This window comes from Thamnophis sirtalis, unplaced genomic scaffold, assembly GCF_051295495.1.
Source record: "Thamnophis sirtalis isolate CommonGarterSnake01/CBP01778 unplaced genomic scaffold, rThaSir2_p1.2 scaffold_10, whole genome shotgun sequence".
Lineage (NCBI taxonomy): Eukaryota > Metazoa > Chordata > Lepidosauria > Squamata > Natricidae > Thamnophis > Thamnophis sirtalis.
The window spans coordinates 1,850,515-1,870,283 of record NW_028261390.1 but is presented as its reverse complement, the minus strand read 5'-3'; the positions used below and the strand labels follow the sequence as shown (position 1 = coordinate 1,870,283).

Below are 19,769 nucleotides of genomic sequence, written 5' to 3'. Positions count from 1 at the left end.
TCAGTAATCAGCCAGAGTAAAGTAGTCCAAGGATCACTACAAGGCCAGTTAAGATACTTTGCAGACTGAGGACCCAGCTGCATATGGGTTGGGTGGTCCATGCAGAGCTCTAGATTCTTCAATTCTGGGTTTTTAATGACATAAAAGATAAAACTCCAGGGGAAGAAGTATATTGTATTTTTGAATATATATGGTTTATTTTTTTAAATTAACCTGTGTCATGTTCTAAAAACTCCAATACAGGATGAATGTTCATTTGGACTAAGAAGATAAAATGGCTCCCAAACCACCTCCCAAACCACCTCCCAAACCACCTCCCACACCACCACCACGTAGGTTGATTATGCTCTTCTGATTTCCTACCACTTTCTAGAAAGCGTTGCAGATGCTGCCTCCTTTTCCATAACGTCTCCATTGAGGTTAAGTCCAGAGAATGTGTTCTCCCAAACTACTCAATTCCATAGAAAGATTGTTTCAGGGGCCTAAGTGCAAGGACAAAGGGAGGGGTCCTGTGCCTGGAATGCATGAGACCACCTTGCAGGAAAGAGGAGGGGTCAGGGGAAAAGGAAGGCTCACCCTCACAAATGATTAAATGACCCATTTGTCTTCTTTCAGCGCCAAAGAATGTTTTCCAGCGATTCAATGACTACCTGGATTCAGATCAATGCAAAAAACAAACAAAAATATTGGTAGCCATCTTCTTCGTTCTTGCTGTGGTGATGTTCTGTCTGTGTAAGTTGTCTTCTTACAAGAGATTGAGAAAGGCTTTGTCTGAAGGTCCTGTTGAACATGCTTTAACGGGAGCACTGATTTTCTCCCCATGCCCCAAAGGCTCTGTATTCTAGTCCTTTGAGTATAAACTGAGAGCAAACCCCACCTCTTACTAGTGCTGATGATGTTACCTAGTTAGGTTACGAAATGTCTTCAAGGAAACAACCAAGCTCAGAGAGCACTAAGGACCTCTCATTTCAACCCTGAGCTGCAAATGTTCTCCTTTATTGCTACCATTCGATTTCAACGAATTAGGCCAGGAGACCATTAAGTTTCTCTCATTCTCACTCAGGAAAACTTTATTGGCTCTGCTTTGCCTGCTTAGGGAAAAATAGTTTTGGTGATATTTTAGTAACTTCTTTTCAACTTCTTTGTAAATCAACATCCCAAATCCTCTGACACTTGTACCAACTAGAATGACACAATTTCTCTTTTGAAAAGCATCCTAACTGAGGTGGCTAATAATATCACAGCATAACAGCATGGCAGTAATGATGAGCACAAAGAGGATCTCATCCAATGCAGATTCGCTCCCACCCTTTGTTACCAGGGCCAAACATGGACACTTACAATAAAAGATAAACAAAAGTTAGTCACCATGGAAATTTGAGATTTGAGAAAATCTGCTGGAGTTACCAGAAGAGATAAAATCAGAAATGAGACCATAAGAGAATTGGCACAGAACCAATCTTAAGCTACATTAAAAAAACAGCCAAAACAGTGGTTTGCTCACTTGGAGAGGATGTCGTGGGATTCCATACCTTACATGACATATACAAAAAGAGGAGAAGGTCAAAGAACACGAGGCGGACCCAGAAAATGGAGAGACGCCATCAAAGACACACAACCACAGTGTTAAAAATGATGTTGGCGCATTCAAAACTTTTGGAGGGAAGACTTTCCACTGATTAATTGTGTAAACTGTAAGTCGAGGTCTCATAATTAATCAAACAGACATTGGGCAATGATGGGGCAAGTCCACAGAATTATTTTATATACTTTTTCCAGAGGTTTTGTTCTTTATACCTCTGGAAAAAGCTCAACGGAGGGAAAGTGCTACACATGTCGAGAGCCAACCTCTTCTGCAGGGCAGACCGTGAGCTATTGACCACCAGGTTGTCACAGATAATAATAGTAAAAATATTAATATATTCAGTTACAACCATTGGGATGGAGTTTAGCACCTGACTTTCTCTTCTTTCTCTGCTACAGACATACGTGAATTGAATAAGGGTAAGAACCTTATACTGGCAGTGGCTTCAATTCGAAAATTTGCTGTGGATTACGATCCAAGATTACAGGGCAAGACTGGTAAGCAAGGATCCAGCAGTTCAGAAACAGCTGTTTGATTGCAACACAACGGGCCAGCTTTTAAGATCGGGCTCGAGAAGGTGCAACTAGGTTATGTCCAGTTGAGAGACTGGAGTAACATCCTGTTGCACATGGCCCTGAGGCAAGATTCACGGAAACATGGTCCCTCCGTTGAATGAGCTGCTAACGTAATAAATTCAATGTTTTCTGAGGTCGGCTCCCAGCCCGATCTGCCCGTTGAAGAGATCATCCTCAAAGGTCTAAATGTAGAGCAATAATTATGGATAAGGATTTTGCAGATTTCATGTTCGTTAATTGTCCTTCATTCAAAATCTTCCAGGATTTCATCTTCTTCTCTCGTGGTCCCTTTAATCACTTCACATCTAAAAGAATTGGGACATGATTTGATATTTACTGTAGATTTTTAATTCACATCTCTTGACTTAAATTGCTGTATGTTTTAGACTTGGAAATTCTTACTGCGGTTCATCACCATACACTGCATCTGTTGAACTGGACCTTAAAGAACGAAGAGCTAGAAAGGGAACTGAGTAAGTTAATCAAGTCTGCAATCCTGTAGAATAAGCAATTGGAAATTCCCTTTCCTGAAGCATTTCTGGAATCTCAAAGTGGTCTATAATCTTTAATTTCAAACATCTAACCAAAGTTTATAATACCTGATGCTTCCAAATAGCTAGTAAGTTTTGTGTCTATATCCACAGTTCCTTTTGCGCAGATATATAGTCTAAACCTCTGGGATATAATTAACAAGACAGCAAAGTTGAAGAATGCTAAATAGTAACCCTTGTATTGAGCCTGCAATAATACATTCAGGTAGTCCTTGACTTATGACCACAATTGAGCCCAAAATTTATGTTACTAAGTGAGAAATTTGTTCAGTGAGCTTTCCCCATTTTATGACTTTTCTTGCCACATTTGTTGAGTGCATGAGTGCAGTTGTCAAGTTAGTAACATGGTTGTTAAGTGAATCTGGCTTCCCCCTTGACTTTGCTTCTCAGAGGATTGCAAAAAGTGATCACATGATCCTGAGGGCTGTCTACAGCTGTCATAAATATGAACCAGTTGTCAATCCTCCAAATGTAAATCACATGGCCATGGGGAAAAGTGTGAAAAAAGGACATGTCATTTTTTTCAGTGCTGTTGTGACTTCGAACGGTCACTAAATGAACTGTTATAAGTCAAGGACTACCTGTATTGGCTTTAGTTTTTATTCCGAGACATTAGTCGAGTCTTAGCTTTAGGGCAGAAGTCCTAAGTTTCTTTCCATAAGAGTAACCCCTAAATTTAAACATTTTGTTGAAAAGTGGAACAAATGTAAATTTAGATATGTCACCGAGGATTGCATTACTGTGGAAAAACAGGATATAAATGAAACAAAAAAGAAGAGGAATTGATTGTAAATTTGATAATGGCAGCTAGATTAGTGATGACTAAGTATTGGGGACGAAATTGGGATATTCAAAGAAATGAGTGGTATAATGAAATTTGGAGTATGGCAACAAATGATATATTTTTAAAAGGGATGATTAAAGCAAACAATTATAATGAAATATGGGGGGAGGGGTATTATTATTACGTGGTTAATCTTTGGTGAGATTCACAGCCTTTGGGGCTGGTTGGTATCTCAAAAGCTTGAGTTCTAACCAAGGACCTAGGAACTGTTAAGGTAACGTCGGAGGATATAAGCTGTTCCAAGTAGGGTGGTTTTTTGTAGAGTCAGAATGTTCAAGTCTGATAAATTTAAAATTTCCAAACAGCGAGGTAGCCCTTTGGGTATTGCTCCAAGGGCTCCAATTACAATCGGGACAACACACGATTTCTTTTTCCACAGTCGCTCAACTTCAATTTGCAAGTTCCGGTACTTTGTGATTTTTTTCTTGCAGTTTATCTTCATCTTTGTGCTTCTGAGCGCAAAGACTTTCCTCTCTTGTACTATTACTAACTTATTTATCTCAAAGCTGTGCCAACCGCCTGACGGCTTAAGAACGGTGCCCATCTTTGTTTGCTGCGTGTAGGAGTGAATGTAGGTATGGATGGTTGAGAGAATGTTCCCATGTGTGCTAAACTTAATTTTTAAATTTTTATTTGTTTTTATTGTATATCTTAATATTTTACTATTAGTGGGGTATGCATGCGGAGAATTTCTGGCCGGTGTGTATGAGGGGATTGAGAGTGCGACCTGGTGCCCCCTCCACTGAGTGCAGAAGCAGAAGTGGATGAGGTCCTGGATCTACCTCTCGTCCCAGAATGTGTGGTTTGAATGGCCTGCCGGGGAGAACGGAGGCTACGGGAGGGGAAGTGGGGCCGACGGGTGCGGGAATGGGCCGGTGCATCCCGGTCATTGTTGGGAGAGGCAGGTTTGACAGGAGCTATAGGGCTAGCCATTACTGGGGAAGGAGGGTTTGCTACGTTACAGCGATCCCCCCTTCCGGCCCTATCAGTTCCACTCCAGGACCAGATGGCAAAAATTCTCAGGGCCTTGGTCTCAGGCTGCTGTTGCTAAGTGCCAGGTCTGTGGTTCATAAAGCTCCCCTCGTCCAGGACCTAATATTAGACGAGGGGGCAGACCTGGCATGTATTACTGAAACCTGGCTGGGCCATGAGGGAGGAGTCCCCCTCACTGAAATGTGCCCAGAAGGGTTTCGGATGCTCCATCAGTCGCGGCACCAGAGAAGGGGTGGAGGAGTGGCAGTCATCATCCGAGAGACTTTAGCTCCTCGCAGGATCCCTGCTCCGGAGATTGTCGGGTGTGAGTCCCTTCTGGTGAAGTTGGACCTTGGGGGTCAAGTGGGGTTGTTACTAACGTACCTACCTCCCAACTGCATTACAACAGCCCTACCTGTGCTCCTCAAGTCAGTAGCCAAGCTGGCTGTTGAGTTCCCCAGCCTTATAGTGCTGGGGAATTTCAACCTGCCGTTGCTCAGCGAACGCTCTGATGGAGCACAGGAGTTCATGGCTTCCATGACAGCCATGGACTTGACCCAGGTAATTCAGGGTCTGACTCATACAGCGGGTCACACGCTCGATCTCGTGTTTCTCTCGGAGCAGTGGAGATGTGATCTAGGTTTGAGGGGCATTGAGATCTCACCCCTGTCATGGTCAGATCACTTCCTGGTGAGGCTCGACTTTCGGAAACCAATCCCCCACTGTAGGGAGGTGGAACCGATTAGGTGGTTCCGCCCCAGGCGCCTAATGGACCCTATGGGATTTCAGACACCACTTGGTGAGATACCTGATTCTCTGGCCCACAGTCCGGTGGAGTCCTTGGTCGCTGCTTGGAATATAGCGGCGGCGGAGGCTCTAAACCGGATTGCGCCTTTAGGGCCTCTCTGCGGCAGTGGATCCAGGAGGGCTCCTTGGTTTACCGAGGAACTCCGGGAGATGAAGCGCCAAAAGAGATGCCTAGAGCGACGTTGGAGGGCTAGTAACTCTGAATCCGACTGAACACAATTAAGAGCCTTTGTTAGGACTTATCTAGTGGCGATACGGGCGGCAAAATGTGTGCATTTTTCCACTCTTATTGCATCCGCAGAATCGCGCCCAGCCGCCTTGTTTAGGATAGCCCGCTCCATCTTGAAAGCGAGGGATGCGGACAAACCGCTAAAGGCTAGAGCTGAGGAATTTGTTCAGTTTCTGTCGGATAAAATCATTTGGATTCAGACGGACCTGGACTCCACTTGGACAGTACCAGCCGAGGTGCGGGGGGAAGGTCCTGATCGGATTTTGTGGAGCGAGTTTCAACTTGTCGCTCCTGAGGAAGTGGACAAGGCCATGGGAGCGGTGAGTGCTTCCACCTGTTTACTGGACCCATGTCCCTCCTGGCCGGTTTTGGCCAGCAGGGAGGTGACACGTGGCTGGCTCCAGAGGATTGTTAACACCTCTCTTCGGGAGGGATCCTTCCCGCACCCCTTAAAGGATGCGGTGGTGAGACCACTCCGTAAGAAACCTTCCCTGCATCCAGCAATTTTGAACAACTATCACCCACCCTCCAGGCTTTCCGCAAAGCCCTTAAAACCTGGCTGTTCCGACAGGCCTGGGGCTGATGAGTTCCTGTCCCCACTCGAATGGTGTGCCTGTTGAGTTGTTTTTAAAATTGTGGTATTGTTTGTCTATGTCTTTTTCCCCATTTTTATCCCCTACGTATTTACGTATTTTCGTAATATGCGTGCAGATCCAAGCAGTGCGGCTTTTTGCATTTGACTGATGGTGATTTTGTCAATTTTTAACTGTTTTAAATGTAATTCCAGTGCTTTTGGAATAGCACCCAGTGTGCCAATTACCACAGGAATTACCATTGCTGGTTTGTGCCATAGTCGTTGAATTTGGATTTTTAAGTCCTGGTATTTTGCGATTTTTTCATGTTCCTTCTCGGCGACCCTGCTATCACCTGGTATTGCGATGTCTATGATTGTGACCTTATTTTTCTCAACCAGTGTGATGTCTGGTGCATTATGCGCCAGTATTTTGTCGGTTTGTATACGGAAATCCCACAAGATCTTGACCATCTGATTTTCGGTGACTTTTTCAGGCTGATGTTCCCACCAGTTTTTTGCTGTTTTAATATTATAATTTTTGCACAAATTCCAATGGATCATTTGTGCTACTGAATTGTGCCGCAATTTATAATCAGTCTGCGCGATTTTTTTACAGCAGCTAAGGATGTGATCAACAGTTTCATCAGCTTCTTTGCAAAGTCTGCATTTGACATCATCAGAGGATTTTTCGATTTTGGCCTTAATGGCATTTGTGCGGATAGCTTGTTCTTGCGCAGCCAGGATTAGTGACTCTGTTTCTTTCTTTAATATACCTGATGTTAACCATAACCAAGTTTGTTCACTGTCCACTTTATCTTTTATTTTTTTCCAGAAATTGGCCATGCAGTGCTTTGTTCTGCCAACTCTCCATTCTTGATTTTATCACATCTTTTCTGTATTCTTGTTTCGTCTGTTGGGCCTTCAGTAGATTTTTGTTCTTTACTTCGATTAATAAATGTTCTTGACTTTCTTTTAAATAATCAGCCAGTGCATGTTTTTCTTCTTCAACTGTTTGCTTCACTTGTAATAATCCTCTGCCACCTGATTTTCGGGGCAGGTACAGTCTATCAGTATCACCACGTGGATGTAAACTGTAGTGCATTGTCATTAGTTCCCTGGTTTTTTGGTCCAAAAGGTCCAAATCAGCTTGTGTCCAGTTAACTATACCAGCTGTGTATCTTATAACTGGTATTGCCCAGGTATTTATAGCCTTGATTGTATTTCCACCATTCAATTTAGATTTCAAAATTTTCCTAACTCTGTTGGTGTACTCTCGCCTGACAATAGTTTTTACTTCTCCATGCTTGATTTTATCCAACTGCAGAATGCCTAAGTATTTGTAGGCTTCATTTTCTTTGCATTTAATTAATTGGCCATTGGGCATTTCAATTCCCTCACATGCTGTGATTTTGCCCATTTATATGGATACAGTGCGCATTTTTCCATGCCAAACTGCATTGAAATATCGGTGCTGAATACTCGGACTGTGTTTGTCAATGATTGGATTTCTATTTCTGACTTTCCATAGAGTTTCAAATCATCCATATATAGTAAATGTGAAATTTTTTCAGCTTCTTTGGCTATTTGGTAGCCTAATTTCATTTTTTTTAAGATTACTGATAGTGGGATCATTGCGATGATGAAGAGAAGAGGTGAAAGTGAATCACCCTGGAAAATTCCTCGCTTGATATTAACCATTCCGTAGATCTCATTCCCTACTGCCAACTCAGTTCTCCATTGTTTCATCGCCTTTTCAGTAAAGGATGTAATATTTTTGCTAATGCCAGTTGTTTCTAAGAATTTTATGATCCAACTATGTGGCAGTGAGTCAAATGCCTTTTTGTAATCAATCCAGACCATATTCAAGTTCGTTTTTCTGTTCTTACAATTTTCTAATGTCATTTTATCAATTAGAAGCTGATGTTTTGTGCCCCTGCTCCTTCTTTTGTTGCCTTTTTGCTCTACTGGCAAGATGATATTTGTTTCCAAATAATCCATCATGTTATCTGCAATAATGCCTGTGAGTAATTTGAAGGTTGTTGGCAAGCATGTTATTGGTCTGTAGTTTTCAGGTGTTGTTCCTTTAGTTGCATCTTTCTGAATCAAGTATGTTTTTCCAGTTGTCAACAATGTTCCCTCTAATTTTTTTTCAGTGTGAGCAGAAAAGTATAGTGTTTGAACGGCATATTTTCATGCCTGAGCACCTGAATTTTTTTCACAGATGTCACCTAAGACAACAACGAAATCAGTATTATTTGAAACTCAAAGTTATGTTTATTCAAGGTACCCGCTTAATTAAAAGTGTTATATAATATCAGTATCACTTAACAACGGTCCTGCTTAGCAACCAAAATGTTGGCTCAGAAACTCTGGCATTGAAGCATGCAAGTCTTAAAGCTGTCAAGTTACAAGACCCTTGCACCCCTAACCCTTTAGAAAAAAAATCCCAAGGGTCTTCAAACCTGACAGCTTTAAGCCTTGTGGACTTCAACTCCCAGAATTCCTCCTCCAGTCATGTTGCAGCAACATCATCTGCGTGGATCTGCTCTATCTTCGGTTTTTTTCACAGGGGGCAGGGCTGCCGCTTAAGATGCCAACGAGCCCCCGCCGCCACTAGAATAGCTGCTGCCGCCTCCTCCTCCTCCTCCAACATTACCAACATATTTGCTGCCCAGCGCTGCAGCCGAGGTGAAGCCTCCAAAGCTCCCGCAGGCGCCCCCGCCCATGGCAGCGGCGGCGGTGCCTCCCCCTCCGCTCGGAGCACCTCAGCTGGGCTCTGGGTTATCCCTGCCGCCGCCTCCACCTCCGCGGTTTTTGAGAAGCCATGAGGCCTTTTTCCCTGCTCCCCCCCGCCTCCGCTGCCTTCCTACTAGCTCCCGCGGCCAAATGGCTCCTCAAAAGCACGGCGGAGGAGGAAGGGGGAGGGATAACACGGGGGCCAGCTCAGTTGCTCTGCGTGGAGCCTCCACACACAACCAGTGTGCTCCACAAACGTTCCTGCTCACTAGCTCAAAAGGGCCCTCGCTGTTTCTCCAGGCAGCCCTCGCCCCTCCGTCCAGCCGAATGTCGCTCCTGGCCAGGCAGGCTCCCCGCAGCTGCTCAGAGGCTCGCTCTCCTCCTCGTAGCACCATGAAATCCTTGGGTGGCTCCCAGCTCCTCTGCAATACAGCCAGTCCTTGACTTAGCCTCCACGCAGAGCACCTGAGCTGGCCCCCGTGTTATCCCTCCCCCTTCCTCTTCCACCGTGCTTTTGAGGAGCCATTTGGCTGCGGGAGCTAGTAGGAAGGCAGCGGAGGGGGGGGAGCAGGGAAAAAGGCCTCATGGCTTCTGAAAAACTGCAGAGGTGGAGGCGGCGGCAGGGGTAACCCAGAGCCCAGCTGAGTTGCTCCGAGCGGAGGGGGAGGCACCGCCGCTGCTGCCATGGGCGGGGGCGCCTGCGGGAGCTTTGGAGGCTTCACCTCGGCTGCAGCATTGGCGGCAAAACCGGCAGTGCTGTTGGAGGAGGAGAAGACAGCAGCAGCTATTCCCCTCAGCTTCGGGAGCCTGTGGCAGAAATCACTGTGTGCAGTTTGAAACGGCTGCGCGGTGTTTTCTTGCCACGTGCGCGGCCGCGCAGCCGCACACCTTAGAGGGAACAGTGGTTGTCAACCATTCATCAATTTGGCCCTTTTGTAAAGTTTCATTCAGTTGCCTGGCCAATATTGCATGTAAACTGGTCAGATATTTGAGCCAGAAACCATGTAATTGGTCCTTTCCAGGTGATGTCCAATTCTTTACCTTTTTAACTCGATTTTTGACCATCTCAGTTGTTATTTCTAATACTTGCATTTGTTTGTTGCCAATGCTTTTCTCAAAGTCATGTATCCACTTTGCTTCCTTGTTATAGTCCTTTGCATTTTCCCACAATTCTTTCCAGAATTCAACTGTGGCCTGTTTTCTGGTTTTTCACTTTTGGTGTCACCATTCACATTAAGACTTTGATAAAAACGCCGTTGGTCTGATCGAAATTGCTGATTTTGTTTATATTGGATGATTCGTGCCTCATATCTTTCAATTTTTCTAGCTGTTGCTGTTATCTGCTGTTTTACAATCTCTACAGCTTCATTGATGTTTCTTGTATCCAATCTATATCTTCTGATTAGCCGATCTATGATTTTGTTGTTTTTAAGCCGTTGCTCATGCATGTTCTTTTAAGTTACTAGCATCTGCCCTTAATTTTTTGATTTTTTGTTCTAAACGGATTTTCCACTTTGGCTTTGATGCTTTTTCTGTTGTGTGACTAGGTACTTTGATTTTAATGCCTAGTTCATTAGTGACTATTACAGCTGCGCTGTACATTAACTGGTTTGTTTCCAAGATGGATCCCGGTTCAATTGTTGAAAACACTGCATTAACCATTTTCATGATAGGGGCCAAAATTTTCTTAGGCACAGTTTTTAATGATGGTAAACGTTGTCTTTCCTCATTAAGCAGAAAATGCTCCATGATCTTATCCTTCAATTCTTTTTGTTTTTGAGTTAGTTCATCAGTTGGTTCAGTGATAACTGGTTCTAGTGGTGGTGATGTTATTTCCTCCCCGAGAGTTTCTTCTGGGAGTTCTACTATAATGTCTTTAGTTGTGTCTTGAATATCAGTTATTTCCACTTGTGATATTGTTTTTTGGGTTTTGCAATTTGCCTGAATGTCCTCATGTTCAACTTCACTAAACACTTTATTCCGTATAATAAATCGCCTTTGATCTGCTAGTCGTTGTTCACTAACATTTGAATCTGGATATTGTTGTTTCCATAATTCATATGTTCGCTTTAAATAGCCTCTTTTTTCTGGCTCTGAGTTGTAGTAACAGGCCATTATGGCATGATTTTCATCTGCACTACATTTTTGTCGTTTTGTTGGCTGGTCCACTTGTAGCCCACTTGTCGCCGGATGTCCAGGGACCCCAACATCCGCCGCGGCCCTTGTTAACCCGCGCGACGACCAATGCGGTATGGAATTCTTATTTGTTTTTTTCACCATATTGTATGGGTTGGCAGGGTTTTTTTTACGGGACCAGATGCTAACCTGACCCCAACCCTCCTCCTTTCTCATCCGGGCTTGGGACCGGCAACGTCGGAGTTGTTGTTGTTGTTGTTGTTATTATTATTATCCTGTTCTGTCCTTCCAGAGGACTTGGGATAGTAGATGTGCTTGTTTGAAGATGTGAAAGAAATCAGCGCAGGATGTAAGCTGTTGGGAGTTAAGCTGCCTTTTGCAATTGACTGATGGCCATTTGTCAATGCTGATGGTGTTCAGAAAGTGCTGCAGTTTTTGATTTATTCTTATTTAAAATAATTTGAAAAAGTAAAATAATTGAACAGTGCCTCATGGAAGGACAATGAAGCGCATGGCCACTCAGAGTTGCCTTGAACCATGAGATAAGAGGCCAATAAGCTTAATAAATAAAAAAATACAGAAAACAGTTTTGAAATTTTAGGGAGAGCACTGTGCTCCAACAGAAGTACACAATTATCTTTGAATGGTGAATTGATTTTTAATGTTAGAATATACTTACAAGATTTTTGAACTAACTAATGTTGTCCTTTTGTTTTCTCCACTGGTTCCCAGATATTCTTATTGAAATGCTTCCAGACTGGCAACCTTTCGAAAAACATCTCTACTTCTTTTCTAAAACACGAAAAAATTGGCAGGAGGCTCGTGATGACTGTATGGCGAGGCATACTGCAGATTTGGTTTCTTGTAGATATGGTGAAGAACAAGTGAGTACAGGCATATATGTCACCCTTTTTCTAAAATAGCTGCTTCATGAAAAAGTCTCAATTACTTTTCCAGAATGAAAATAAGTTGCCTGGTTGTTGAAAATGGGTGCAACTAGGAAACTGCCTGGATTCCTAACACAGGAGAAGGAGAGCAAGTGAGAGTAAAAGAGGCAGAAGGGAGCAATAGATACAGGAGAGGAGAGGAGAAAGGAAACAAAAGGAAATGAAAGGAAAGCAGAGTGATGGGAAGGGAAACAAAAAAGGGAAGGGAAGGTAGAAATTATCTGATTGAAACCCCTTCCTCATATCCTCATCCTTGTGATCTTCCATCAAAGGACCGTCCCCTGTAGTGGAATATAACAACTTGCCACAGCCAACTGGTCACAGGACAACTCGCCATGGCCAACCTGCCACAATAAAAGTTGTGTGGGACAATTCAATTTAATTATTTAAAATAATTTCAAAAATATGAACTGTGGCAAGTTGTCATAGCTCCCCTGTTTACCTTTGCTTTATACCCATAGATGTTCAAAGCCCCCGAAACTTCAGAAACACTGCTGGCTGGGAAGGGGAGAGGCTGTCAGTCCTTAGTGGGGTCAGGGGGAATCAGGGGCCACATATGTCCTCCCCTCCTTAAACCTTAATTTGCAATCACCTTTATATTACCTTTCCCTCTCCCCTTTCCTTCTCTCTCACTGTCCCATCCTCCATCTATCCTAAGGTGACCAGATTTTCAGATTGGTAAAGAGGGACACCTTTGACCGGGGGGGGGGGGGGGGGGCTTGATTAAAAATTTTGTACGGAAAAATTATACAGAAAAATTATGGACTGTGCCGAAATGGATAAATTAACGAAAGAAATACAGCTGGGTGAGCTCTCCAGTGCCCTGCGCTTTCCTGCCTCCTTCCATCACGAACCGGATCATAGACAGTGATCACATTGAGGAAATGGGGATTTTATAGTATCCTTCCCCTGGAGGGGGGAGGAAATGGGGATTTTGCAGTATCCTACCCCTGGAGTGGGGAGGGAATGGGGATTTTACAGTATCCTTCCCCTGGAGTGAGGAGGGAATGGGGATTTTACAGTATCCTTCCCCTGGAGTGGGGAGGGAATGGGGATTTTACAGTATCCTTCCCCTGGAGTGGGGAGGGAATGGGGATTTTATAGTATCCTCCTGGAGGGGGGAGGAAATGGGGATTTTGCAGTATCCTACCCCTGGAGTGGGGAGGGAATGGGAATTTTACAGTATCCTTCCCCTGGAGTGGGGAGGGAATGGGGATTTTACAGTATCCTTCCCCTGGAGTGGGGAGGGAATGGGGATTTTATAGTATCCTTCCCCTGGAGGGGGGAGGAAATGGTGATTTTGCAGTATCCTACTGCTGGAGTGGGGAGGGAATGGGAATTTTATAGTATCCTTCCCCTGGAGTGGGGAGGGAATGGGGATTTTATAGTATCCTTCCCCTGGAGGGGGGAGGAAATGGGGATTTTGTAGTATCCTTCCCCTGGAGTGGGGAGGGAATGGGGATTTTATAGTATCCTTCCCCTGGAGTGGGGAGGGAATGGGGATTTTATAGTATCCTTCCCCTGGAGTGGGGAGGAAATGGGGATTTTAAGGGTCCGGAGGACGTGCCTCTTGTCGGTCGAGGCATCGGCTGCCCTCCCTTCTTCTGCCTTATCTCTCCGTCCATCTACCTTTGTGTTGGGAAAGAGGAGCAGAGTGGGAAAGCAAGACGGATTGCCATTGTCAGTTGCCAGGCTTCCAGCAGGTTGGCTGGACGCCGCCCAGTAGCAGCAGCAGCAGGGCTGGCGCCTGAGTGTATGGCGGAGATACCCACAGCCTTTTCCGGCTCACTGATTCTCCCCAACCCCGCGATTTTCCTCCTTTCCAGCTGGGTGGTGGGAGTGCCTGGGATCTCCCTAGGTCAAAGCTGAGAGGAAGGAGGGAGATTCCATATGAAGGCATCCCGAGGCTCTACTTTAACCCATGCGGGAAGTTTGGGGGGGGGGGGTTGCATCTTTTCCCTGGCTTCTCCGAGCTTCGTTCCTCCCACTTCCGCTCCTTCAGCTGGAGACAATTACACACACACACACCCAAAGAATCCTAGGCACACAAACAAGCAGCTTCCCCACCGTGGGCTTTGTTCTTAATCGACAGTGGGCAAAGGGAATAGAGAGAGGCGGCGGCGAGGCTACCTTTTGCGGGGAGAGCAGGAGCTTGGCCAACAGTCGAAAGGTGCCCCGGGGCTGGGATCCAAGGTGCGCTTAACTAGGCGAGGAACTTGTGCAGACCCGCCGGGGCGTGGGAACTGAGGAAAAGAATAGAGAGGGGGGCGTGTGGAGAAGAAGAAGCGTGCCGAGCTGTCATCAGGGCTGCTGAAGCTTGCGAGGGAGATCTAGAAGCAGATGGGATGGGACTTGGAGTCCTATGATCTTGGCAAGTGGGGATTCCTGCGATGGGATTTGGAGTCCGATGCCCCTGGCAATTGGGGATTCCTGCAAGGAGATGCGGGAATAGGGGGGAGGGGTCTGCACAAGCCCCCCAACCTCCTTCTTTAGAAGAGCCAGAAGCATTAGAGGAGGGGGCTTTGCACATCCCCCCTCCCCCGAAGCCCAGCGCCTGCTTACAGCAGCCCCAGATCGCCAGTGTCTTAGGACTCGGCATGCTTCTTCTTCTCCACATGCCCCCCTCTCTATTCTTTTCCTCAGTTCCCACACCCCGGGGGGTCTACACAAGTTCCTCGGCTAGTTAAGCGCGCCTTGGATCCCAGCCCCAGGGCACCTTTCGACAGTCGGCCAAGCTCCTGCTCTCCCTGCAAAAGGTAGCCTTGCCGCCGCCTCTCTCTATTCCCTTTGCCCGCTGTCGGTTAAGAACAAAGCCCACGGTGGGGAAGCTGCTTGTTTGTGTGCCTAGGATTCTTTGGAGTGTGTGTGTGTAATTGTCTTGAGCTGAAGGAGCGGAAGCGGGAGGAACGAAGCTCGGAGAAGCCAGGGAAAAGATGCAACCCCCCCCCAAACTTCCCGCATGGGTTGTAGATCCCTTGTAGGGGGAGGGAGGGGAGGGGAAGAAGCTCCGTGGGTGGGGGAGGGGAGGAAAATGGGGGACGCTGCGGAGGTCAAGGAGATAAAGAAGACCTTCATTGTGCCAGCCATCAAACCCTTCAGATCACTACGAGTTCGCCACCACCAGTTGCAAGGAGTGGGAAGGAGAGGAAGGAAGGAGGGAGGGGGGAAGGAAAAGAAGAAGGGATCTACATGGCTCTCTGGCCGGAGGGAGCTGCGTGGGGGGGAAACGGGCATCTGTCAAAACCCCGAATCCCGTCTCGGCCTCGGGTGGCTGCGGCAGAAGCAGCGAGCGCGGGGGCGACGCTTCACTGGGAGTGACCCTCCCCCTCGGACTCCTCTTCCCGCCCCCGCGGCCTCAGCTTGGAAGGGCCGGGAGAGCAAGAGCAAGAGAAAATGTGGGAATCTCTCGGGGCTCGCCGGAGCGCTGCTCCTTTCCCAGAGGAGAGAGAGAGAAGGAAAGAAGGGGGGAGAGAAAACTGGGCACCCGAGCCCTTTCCCCACATCCCTATGCAGCAGGGAAAGAGAGGTCGCTCCCGGTGAAGCGTCACCCCCGTGCTCGCGGCTTCTGCCGCAGTCACCCGAGGCTGAAACGGGATTTGGGGCTTTGACAGATGCCCGTTTCCCCCCCGCACGCCCAAGCCCTTTCCCCACATCCCTATGCAGCGGGGAAAGCTCGCTGCTTCTGCTGCAGCCACACCGAAGCTGAGACGGGATTCGGGGTTTTGATAGATGCCCGTTTCCCCCGCGTGCGGCTTCCTCCGGCCGGAGAGCCATGTAGATCCCTTGTAGGGGGAGGGGAGGAAGGGGAGGGGAAGAGGCTCCGTGTGTGGGGGAGGGGAGGGGAGGAAAATGGGGGATGCTGCGGAGGTCAAGGAGATGAAGAAGACCTTCATTGTGCCAGCCATCAAACCCTTTGGATCACTACGATTTTGCCGCCGCCAGTTGCAAGGAGTTGGAAGGAGAGGAAGGAAGGAGGGAGGGGGGAAGGAAAAGAAGAAGGGCTCTGGGAAGTCGGGGGGGTGTTGGGGGGGAGGGGGGTGGGAGGGGGGATATATACTATGTGCTAGATTTCAATGTAATGTGACTTCATATGTATACTGTTTCTCTTTAATTTCTAATCTCTTTAATAGGACAAGTTGAGTACATTGACATATAGTAGAAATACACCAAGGGGAGGAGGAGTGGGATAGAAGAAAGATGGGTAGAGAGGGCGGGAGAGAGGATGGGAGGGAGGGTGAGAAGGAAGGGAGGGAGTGGATTGGGAGAGAAGAGTGGTAGAGGGGGAGGGGAAGTAGGGTAGAGGGGAATGATGGAGGGAAGATAGAAAGTTGGAGGGGGCGGAAGAAAGAGGTGTATGAAGAGTGGAAGAGGTATTTTGGGTTTCTATTTTGGGGGATATTGTTGACAAGAGGAATTGCTGTGATTATTGTTTAATGTTGTATGGCCCCGACTATGCACAGTATATGTGAATGTATGAAAATGAAAAATGGAAAATAAAAACATTTTATACTGAAAAAAAGAGAACGGCCCGGGACGCGGGAAAAATTATGGGAAGGCGTGCCTGTCCCGCCAGATGTGGGACATCTGGTCACCCTAATCTATCCATCCATCCATCCATCCATCCATCCATCCAACCATCCAACTATTTATCTACCTACCTACCTACCTATCTATCTAATGTAATTTTCTCTCCTGAAGGGCTTTATAGATGACATGTCAGTTAAAAATAAAGTGGACTATTGGATTGGACTTCATAAGAACTCTAGTGCCGCCAATGGTCTCTTATGGACAGCTGGATATGGGGCACGATATTTGTAAGTTTTGAAACAAAATGTAATTATGTGACAAGTTGTGCATCAGGGTGTCATGCCTACCACCAGAGGGGGTTGCTCCCGGTTCTATCCTGGATCCGAAGGGACATGGTTGGCCGACCCTTTGCATCTACAAGCATTGTCCTGAGCTAAGCCTTTGCAAGGCCGATTTGGTAAATAAATCCACCACTAACCAGAGGCTGACATTTCCCTGCCTGGGGAAGGTTGGTAAGAGAAGCCAGTGTACAGTGGCCCTTGTCCTGAAATGGTTTCCAGAGGCTGCAGCAGGCCACGTGCTTTCTGGGAACAGATCCTCTTCTGAAGGGTCCTTGGTGCTGTCTGAGCTTGGCTGTTTTCCTGCAGCCGTTTCGTTACCCAAACTAGGTAACACCCTCAGTGATGACCTTAGCCCTGATGATGTTAGCTAGATGGGTAATGAAATGTCTGCAAGAAAGCAATCAAGCTCAGAGAGCTCCATTTCACCCCGGAGCTACAAAGATTCTCTTTTATTAGATCAACTTCTGCTGCAGATCTGACAAGGTGAAATATAACCCCTTGCCCTCCCTTACATCTCCCCTTACCCTTGACCACTAGAAGTCCCTATGGACCTCCTGTTGAATTTCAAGTAGCCACTCCCCCCCCGTCCCCCAAGGCCCTGCTGTAAATTTGCCATTAACAAGTTTTCTATTTCATATGGGCAGAAAACCTTAATCTAACAATCACCCATTGTGATTGTGATAGGAGAAAGCTTTAGATTGACTTAGATCTAAACCTAGATCTCTATACTTGTATCTCTAGATCTACATATCTAGATCGAGGCTGATGAGTATTTTGGTTCCTTTAACAGGTACTGGAGTACTGGTCAACCCAATGGTGGAGATGAAGAACGCTGCATTGCCATCCTCCCTACTGGCAAAGTTAAGGCCCTTTGGAATGATGATAATTGTGCCTCCCCAAGAGCCTTTATTTGTAAGATGGGCCCAAAGGACCAGTGGTTCTACTAATTCAAGATGGTGGAAAGGGATTATAAGATCTCCCAACTCAGCTGCATTGGTGTTAATAAATGCATTGTGGGAACCAAATTTTGCCAACCTTCTTTTCTCTGCAAGCTTCCTACTTGTCCTTATCATCTTGACAAAATATATCTTACTTACACCATCTGAAAAAATGTATTGAGACTGTGATAAGTTACACAATACTACAATACAGTACAATAACAATACAAAAACTAGCTTCTTTCCGTTCCGTAATGTGTCATTCTTTATATCCCTTAGTGGTTGAAGGAAGGCCAAGATGTTACAAGGATAAAGAATTATAGGGCAATTTCATCACTGAACAATGACTATAAATTTTGGCAGAAAGATTAAAGAAGGTTTTACAGGCCTATACTCATGAATATCAGTCTGGCTTTTTGCCAGAATGACTTGGTGCTTGAGGCGGAAAAGAATGAAGATTTTTAATTTTACCTATTTTTTGCTATAGAAATGGTTGCTTTATACTCTTTTGTAAAAGTAAAAAGTTGAGCTTTGATGTTATTATTTTATTGTACTGCACCAAAGGAAGTCAGAAGTTAACCCCCCAAAAAATGAATGAAACCTCACATTTGCTTTACGTGGATGACCTGAAGCTTTCTAGAAAAATCAGAACTCCAAATCCCATCACTGACAAACATCGCAAGTGTTGGTGGCGCAGATGTAGCAATGGAGTTTGGCCTAGAGCACGGGTGTCAAACTCAAGGCCCGTGGAATGCTTAGATCTGGCACAGGGGCCACCCTGGAAACAGCAAAGGACTGGCCCACAATGCCTCTGCCAGCGAAAAGGGAGCTCAAGGGGCTGCGTGTGGCCCTCCCGGGCTCTGTTTTCACAGACAGAGTGCTCAGGCCTCCAGAGGCTCCCCTGACATGAGTGACGTCAAGCTGGCCATGCCCCCTGGCCATGCCCCCCGCCCCTCCAAGGTGAAACACAATCCTGATGCAGCCCTTAATGAAATACAGTTCGACCCCTGACTTAGAGCAATGCGCTTTAGTAGCAATAAGGAAGGCTAACCTAAGGTGACCAGACGTCCCGATTTCAGCGTGACAAACACGCTTTATAACAATTTGTCCCCTGTCCCTGCGCGTTTAAAAAAAGTCCCTATTTTTTTCTGGCTTCATGTTGAAAGCCCAGTGGATTTGCTTAAGAAATCCTAACCGGGGCAAGAAAAAAATGACCCATTACCATAGAGCTGCAGGAAACACCTGGCTAGAGAGGGAAGCAACTGTTACTTCCTGGATTTTCTGGAGGGGAGGGGCACGGAGTTTGGAGGTCTGCTCGTGTGAGAAAAATGGTGTTCTTCCTTTTTCTTTGAAAAATATTTCCCTGGGACTATTTAACCATTTTAATTTGCTCAGTTCTTTGTATTAACATCTACATCATTCTGGATTGACTTGGAGTGTCTGCCTACTGGTAAGTGGGTTTTTTTTCTTTTCTTTTTTAATGTATTTTAAAATAATATTTTATTTATTGTGCATAGGATTTATTAAAATAGTTTTATTCTGTGTGGATTTAAGTTAAGAACTCCCTGTTATTAAGCTTTCCTCAATTAATCTCTGAGTAGATTCCCACCAACTTCAAGATCCCAAGGGCACATCTTGGAAGCTACACCTTTACTTAGTTTATAGATGATGCCTTTCCTTAAATATGAAAATAAATACATTTATTGTTCAAATGTGTACATCTCAATAGAAATGACTCTCAGGGGTGACAACAATCCACTAAAATAATAATATGAAACAGTAATTTCAAAAACAGGAGCAACTGTTATGAAAATTATTATTAAAAAATAAAGAATAAAAATGGAGTTATTAAGTATATTAATTGCAGCAACCACAATACAATAGCTCGGTCCTTCTTTTCATTAAACTAGACATACCCAATTCCAAGGAATTAAAAGACGCTTGCTCCTGGGGAGGAAAGCTATGGCAAATCTAGACGCATCCTAAAAAGCAAGGTGACCAGATATT

At 45.6% G+C, this 19,769-nt stretch overlaps 1 protein-coding gene and 1 pseudogene across 1 annotated transcript; both read left to right on the top strand.

The window, feature by feature from the left end:
- The first annotated feature begins 618 nt into the window (after nt 1–618).
- Nucleotides 619–17,849, top strand: LOC148043728 (lectin BRA-3-like). The gene is made up of 6 exons (XM_087723736.1): nt 619–732; nt 1,984–2,082; nt 2,547–2,633; nt 11,742–11,893; nt 16,655–16,770; nt 17,615–17,849. Exons 1-6 carry the CDS (start codon nt 720–722, stop codon nt 17,769–17,771), a joined length of 624 nt encoding a protein of 207 aa, XP_087579862.1. The 5' UTR covers nt 619–719; the 3' UTR covers nt 17,772–17,849.
- LOC148043729 (uncharacterized) lies at nt 4,423–9,317 on the top strand (annotated as a pseudogene).
- Nucleotides 17,850–19,769: the final 1,920 nt, after the last annotated feature.